General features: G+C 42.8%; 1 protein-coding gene across 1 annotated transcript; it reads left to right on the forward strand.

The window, feature by feature from the left end:
* The first annotated feature begins 229 nt into the window (after positions 1 to 229).
* On the forward strand, positions 230 to 1,051 carry LOC149069266 (uncharacterized). Its single transcript, XM_089250364.1, has one exon. It carries the CDS (start codon positions 230 to 232, stop codon positions 1,049 to 1,051), a length of 822 nt encoding a protein of 273 aa, XP_089106490.1.
* The last annotated feature ends 6,616 nt before the right edge of the window (positions 1,052 to 7,667 follow it).

Raw genomic sequence — 7,667 nt, forward strand, 5'->3', positions numbered from 1 at the left:
AATGACCAAGAAATTCAATCAGCAGCGATCCTAAGAAATCTTCGATGAACAACTTGTGGCGCTGCGATCGTCACGAGAAAGCGCGCGCGTCCGTGGAGAAAGAAAAGAATTATTGCTCCTTCTTCCGGCGCTCGACAAGGTTGTAACACCTCTGTGTGAATAAATTTCTCTTTATCTATTTTGTCGTATTGTGAACCACAGTTTGGTGACCCGGCATCGAACGATAACGATGTCCAATCCATCGGAGCAACCAACGATGCCCAATTCATCAGAGCAACCACCTGCAATGTTCCGAGTCGCTGTCAAAGCCCCACCGTTTTGGGCCAAACAACCTCATCTATGGTTCAAGCAATTGGATTCTCAGTTCCTGGCGAGTGGAATTACCTCCGATGCCACTAAATACCACACAGCCGTTGCAGCCATGGATACGAGTGTTTTGGCACATGTGAGTGACCTCATCATGAATCCACCGGCGGCAAACATGTACGACGCACTAAAAAGACGCCTCCAAGCTGAATTTGCTGAACCAGATGAGCGACGCTTACAACGTTTGATGTATGAAGTCGAGCTGGGCGATCGTCGACCTTCGGCGTTACTCCGAGAAATGCGGGATCTGTCCAGTGGCCGTCTCAGCGATGAAATACTTCGAAGTCTATGGATACAACGGTTACCATATCAAGTTCAAGCAATCCTCTCCACAAGTTCAGAAACGTTGGAAAAGTTATCGGAGATGGCAGACAAGATCATCAGCGTCAGCGGCAAAGCAGAAGTACAGAATATTTCACCAAATCTCGATCACCCACAACAACTTGACGTGCAGCAGCTGACTGAAAAAATAGAGACATTGACATTGCAAGTTGACGCGCTACGTCGATCTCGAGAACAACGCGGAAACCCTCAACGTCCTCCCAATCGAAACCGCCACGAAGGTGCAAAATCCATGAGGTTTCGAAACGATCTCTGCTGGTATCACCGTGAATTCGGACCCAACGCCCGTAAGTGTGTGCAACCATGTAGTTTCTATTCGGGAAACGACCAAACCGACAACTAATGGCGACGAGGGAGTCGGTTTCATTCAGCAGTCGCCTTTTCATCGCAGACCCACTAAGCAAGCTTTCGTTTCTCATCGACACTGGTGCGGATATTTCCGTAATACCCCCTTCTGCAGCTGATAGAAACAAACCACAGTCACTACTCACGCTTACCGCGGCAAACGGTTCTACAATAAAAACATACGGAAAGAAAATGATAAAACTAAGTCTCGGATTAGCAAAAACTTTTTCATGGGTGTTTACCATTGCTGATGTATCCCGACCAATAATCGGCGCCGATTTTCTGAAAAGATTCCGACTCACGGTGGATTTGGGAAACCGAGTTTTGGTCAACAACGGGGGTGAACGGTCTACAACCGGAACAACTGTTTCTCCAACTGTTTCCCCTGCAGTAACTGTGACATGTGGACATGAGATTTTCCACAATCTATTACAAGAATATAAAGAGCTCATGGAAGAAACATCAAGTCCAGTGCAAGCAACACACGAAACGGTGCATCACATCGAAACTACAGGAGTACCGGTTTACGCGAGAGCCCGTCGATTAGGCCCGGAGATGCTGCGAGCTGCCAAAGCTGAGTTCGATAAAATGATTACCATGGGTATATGTCGCCCTTCAAATAGTCAGTGGTCCAGTCCCCTCCACATGGTGAAAAAATCCGACGGTTCGTGGAGATGCTGTGGCGATTATAGAGCTCTCAACGCGAAGACGGTTCCTGACAGATATAGCATTCGGAATATTATGGATTTCACTATGGATCTGCACGGTAAATGCATCTTCTCTACCATAGACTTGAAACGCGCTTATCATCAAATACAATTGTCTGCTTCCGATGTACCAAAAACTGCTATTGTCACCCCTTTCGGACTCTTTGAATTTAACGTCCTCAGTTTCGGGTTGCGAAACGCTGCGCAAACGTTTCAGCGCTATATAGACGAAATATTGCGAGGACTTCCATTCTGTTTCCCTTATCTAGACGACGTGTTAATTGCATCTTCAAACCTTGAAGAGCACGTCGGTCATGTGCGTGAGGTCTTGAAACGTCTGTGTACACACGGATTAAAAATAAATATCGACAAATGCGTGTTCGCATGCAGCTCAATCAAGTTTCTAGGACATTTAGTCAACTCTCAGGGCATTAAACCGCTACCAGCCAAAGTCGATACCATTGACTCTTACCCAAGACCCAAAAACAAGGCAGAACTTCGCCGATTTGTCGGTATGGTTAATTTTTACCGTCGCTTTTTACCGAAAGCGGCTGCGATACAATTGCCACTGCATCTAGTACTTCGAAATTGTACGCGTCATGACAAAACACTTATTACCTGGACACCAGAGCTCATTAAAGCTTTCGATGACACAAAACTCGCTGTTAGAGAAGCAGTTCTTTTGACACATCCGAGGCCCTATTCCCCAATTGCACTCGTGACAGATGCCAGCAACATAGCTATCGGCTCAGTGGTACAACAACGAGTCAATGATAGCTGGCAGCCGCTCGGGTTTTTTTCCCGCAAACTGAGTGATACTGAAAAGCGATACAGTGCTTATGACCGCGAACTTTTGGCAATTTTCGCATCGATCATTCACTTCCGATATTTACTGGAAGGTAAACCTTTCACGGTTTTCACAGATCATAGGCCGTTAGTGTTCGTTTTCAATCAGAAAGCCGACAAGCTTTCTCCTCGACAAATTAATCAATTAAATCTAATTTCTCAGTTTACAACTGATATTCGTCATATCGAGGGAAAAAGCAATGTGGTAGCGGATGCTCTCTCGCGAGCAGGAGTTGACCTACTTTTTCCTTCTTCCATGAATTACGACCTCATCGCTGAAGCACAGAAGAATGACCTTGAACTGAAGCAGTTGCTTGACGGAAATATACCATCTTCACTCGCTCTTCAACAGCTCTCTTCCCCATCTGGAAAAACACAACTTTTTTTCGATACCTCGACATCTAAACCACGGCCTTATATTCCTAAACAATACCGTTGGGAAGTGTTCAAAATTATTCATCAACCTGCGCATCCGGGTGTTAAATCCACTGTTAAAATGATCATCGACAGATATGTATGGCCGAACATGAAGAAAGACATCCGACATTGGGCTCAAGCGTGCATCGCCTGTCAGAGGTCAAAAATTCATCGTCATACCAGCCCTCATATTGGACAGTTCGTATCTCCATCTCGACGATTTAGTCACGTGCACATCGACATAGTGGGCCCGCTTCCATTATCAGAAGGTTATCGCTACTGCCTCACTTGCGTAGATCGCTTTTCAAGATGGCCCGAAGCCATTCCTATAGCAGATATTACTGCTGAGACTGTTGCTAAGGCTTTCATACATACTTGGGTTGCACGGTTTGGAGTACCAGAAGTGATCGTTACTGATCAAGGTCGACAATTTCAGAGTGATCTATTCCGATCTCTCGGCAAACTACTGGGGATCAAACAAAATCGTACCACTCCATACCATCCGGAAGCGAATGGTGCCGTTGAAAGGTGGCATCGCGTCCTTAAAGCAGCGATCAAGTGCCATTCATCAACAGATTGGGTGGCAGTATTGCCAATCGTCCTTCTAGGACTAAGAGCGGCATACAAGCCGGAACTGGAATGCTCCACATCTGAACTGGTATATGGTGAACCTATCAAACTCCCTGGCGAGTTCTTCTCAGCTTCCACCACAGACGTCAATGAAAAACAGTTGCTCACTGAATTACGACAACACTTTTCGAAAATTCGACCTGTCCCAGCGTCTCACCATAATAAATCCAAAACATTCATCCATAAAGAACTTGATCATTCCACTCATGTTTTCCTTCGCAATGACGCTGTCAAGAAGCCATTGCAGTGCCCATATGATGGCCCCTATGAAGTGGTCGCAAGGCGCAATAACACTATCACCATCAAATGCAAAGGAAGAAACGTATGTGTGAACATTGCACGAGTGAAACCAGCGCACATTGCCACTAACAGTGACAGTACAAACAGTGAACCCATTGTGACCCGTTACGGCAGAGTAAGTCGTCCCCCGAATCGTCTCATTGTATAAGTGCATTCATAATCCCGTCCTTATATGTGTATATATATTTTTTTCTTTCTTTTGTTGTCAATAATTAGTTCGTGCGATCCGCACTGGAGGGGGGGTACTGTGGCGCTGCGATCGTCACGAGAAAGCGCGCGCGTCCGTGGAGAAAGAAAAGAATTATTGCTCCTTCTTCCGGCGCTCGACAAGGTTGTAACACCTCTGTGTGAATAAATTTCTCTTTATCTATTTTGTCGTATTGTGAACCACAAACTCAATCAACAACGATCCTTAGTGAATTTCTTCAGTTCCCCAGGAATTCAATCAGTCTTGATCCTTAATCATCTTATTTGATGGCCAAGAAATACACTTCGTCATCTTCTTCGATGGCCAAGGCACATAATCAGCCACAATAGCCTTAGTCGTGTTCTTCGATGCCTTTCCGACGAGCAAGGAGTTCAATCAACTCTGATTCCAAGTCATATTTTTCGATGATCAAGTATAGTCAAACCTCGTTAATGAGTCACTCTTGGGAGAGCAAAAATATGACTTGATAAGCGGAGTGACTCGTTAAACGGAGTAAGCCATAGCAGTGCCAATTCCTGCCTGAGGATAATTGGGACTTCCAAACAGTGATCCGGTAAGCGGAGTGACGTGTTAACCGGGTGACGCACTAACGAGGTTTGACTGTATTTCAATCGGCACTAATTCGTAGTGATAATACTTAATATCCACCGCTGATTGAGCTGCTCGAACACTTAACCAAGTAACCAGGCCCGTTATTTCGGGGCGTTAAGGGAGCCATTGCCCCCCAGCTTTAGATAATACACTAGAAATGGTATATATACACACACACATACACTGAGTACATATTCCTTCTCCCCCCCACCCTCTGGAAAAGTTAAAATGACGGCCCTTCACGTAACTGTCACTGTATCCCAACGTCTGCATTGTGCCAAAAACAAAGAGAATAAAAGGAATGTCCAGTCCAGATGTTGCATTTTTACCAATACAAATACAAAGTCCACATTAGGCAAACTGCCAAACGAGGTGGCTGGAAAAAAAATGCTCATAAAAATATGGATGTCAAATGTAATTAAATACAGCAACAGTAAAAGCATAAAAGCATTGCACGATTATGCCCAACTGCATGTCTACGAGCAAACAACTAATCTTACAAAATTCTCTACTGATAAGTACATACTAGAACACACACCCTACAGTGCGAATCCGTGATTCTGTGACTTTCATTTCCTCCTCCCTCCTCAAACTACATTGAAACAACATAGCTCAGTCTCAGTCGTACAATTGATCGAAGGACATTGTGAATGGTTTCCTCTCATAAAGACATACAAAACGGCCGACTTGCATCTCAACCTTCAGGTTTAATGGCGCTTATTCCAAACAGGTACGTACATTTCATCATCAGTTACCATTTGATACACTGTAAAATAAATCGGAAATTCACGCGCTACACTTTCCACATCGAACTCAACCGAAAATTACGGTGGCGCCATCTGCCTCCGGGAAATTAAAAATACTCATTAATCTTCGAAAAAAAAAAAAATCTGAATATTTTTTTTTTCAGTGAAATTTATTTTTTTCGTCGTTGGTGGATTTTTCTCTTTCCTTGAAGTTTTGAAGAAGAAGAAAAAAAATTGCCAAAAACGATAAATTCTCAAACGGTTTCTTCTAAGAAAGTTTTTTTTTCATTCCTAATGCTGTTGAAGGAAGATTTCGCACAGCCCGCACCCCGTCTGCCCTCTTTTCCTTTTCTTTACTTATTAGTATTCTTTTATTTTTGTGTGTGTGTGTGTGAGATGCTTCTTTTCTTGTCTCTTACGTGCAATTAAAGACATCAAGTGCTGCTCCAAGAAGAAAAAAATATTTCTTTTCTCTACTGTTTTTTTTTTTTTCCTTTTATTGAGTATCTTTAGAGCAGCACTAAGTGATTTATTACTATTTGCGTCTCTGAAGGGGTTTTTTTTTTCTCCTCCCCTTACTTTCTTATTCTTCTCTTTGTGAATTTCTATTGCTACCATCCATTCGTTCCCCCCTCCATCCCGTTAAGAAGAAGAAAGAAGGTAAAAATGATTTTTTCTTCTTATCCTTTCCATTTATAATCTCTTTCCTTATGCATTTAAAACATCTTACACATGAATTGAAAGGACTTTCTAATGATTGATTATTATCAGTTGCACCTTGCATTTTTGACAGTGAAGACAATATTTTTTTTTTTTTTCGAAAACTTGTGACTAATTATTTGGATAAATCTACATACTATATGTAATTTTATTTTTAGCTATTTGTGTGAATCCGCAAACAAAATAATCCATTCATTTTTTTTTTACTGTCCTGTATCGCCAAGAGTAGAATTAAATGCAAAATTGTTAATTTCTAATATCATTGTAAACCCGCTTGTGTCGTTGGAGGCGGTTGGTTACGTTTTTGTAGGAGGAAAATGTCGATATTTCTATTCAAATTTATACGCAAACCATAAATATTTTTAAAAAAAATGTTATACAATTTTTTTCGAATATTTATTCCATTCGAACTTCTGAAATAAAAGCTGTAGATAAGACGCAACGATATATAATCAGCACTAAGAAATTCTGATTTTTTTTTTTTCTTTTTAGCGTATAATCCGTAGATTATACGCAGGAAAATATGGTAGCAGATCGCACTATCGAAAGAGGCCCCCATGCTTCTGAGACTCCGAGTGCACCCCCCCACCCCCACCCCCTCCCCCTCCCCATGCATTTAAGCAGATGTTATGTTATTCAGTTGCCAAGTCCATACGTCCTCTAAAGCACTGTTTCTTAACCATTTTTTGCCCGTGGCCCCCTTTGAACCACATTTTTTTCGCGTGGCTCCCCTGTCTTACCCAGAGTTTTCAACTCTCATCTAGAAGCAAGACGTATTGAAATTATTTTTTTCAGTGAATTTATACTGAACAAAAATTTTGCAAAGAAAATTGGCCTCCAGACCAGTACCCTAGAATCTATTGATCGCCCCGCTAGTCCGAGTTCTATCAGGACCGTCTCAATATCATGCCCTCCCCCACCTCCTTAGGCAAAGTGATGCTATGGTAGTCCCATACTTTAGCTAGAGTGGGACTGAAAGAGCTACAGCCCGGGGCCTAATATGGTTTTCATCATTTTTTTTTCATACAATAAATTTCATATAGGGAAGAGGGTCTGAAAAATTTAGCCGGGGACTTGAGGGAAAAACCCCATCCTAGGGAACTTGTTGCAAAATGTAGGCAGTGAGGCCTGGATGGGTCCATGTCCTAAAGAGGACCATAGTTTTATGGGTGGTTTTGTTGGATTCTCTCTCTCTCACTGTATAAGTGCTAGTCACTAATATAAAATCTTTATTTCTTCACACCTAAATTTTCATTCTCAGCTCTCCAAACGACCTGTCATGGCCCCTTTCTCCATTTTCTTCCGTGGCCCCCTTGAAGTATCCCAGTACCACAAGGGGGCCATATGGCCCCCGGTTGAGAACCCCTGCTCTAAAGCACAAGGCGTTCATCTTCAGTGCAGTCGACGGATTCCTCGATGGCCCTCTTTAGGCCATATTTTCTTCTCATT

The sequence above is a fragment of the Pholcus phalangioides genome, unplaced genomic scaffold (genome assembly GCF_987345545.1).
Source record: "Pholcus phalangioides strain wild (caught in Gottingen) unplaced genomic scaffold, Ppha-v1.0 ptg000024l_1, whole genome shotgun sequence".
Taxonomy (NCBI): Eukaryota; Metazoa; Arthropoda; class Arachnida; order Araneae; family Pholcidae; genus Pholcus; species Pholcus phalangioides.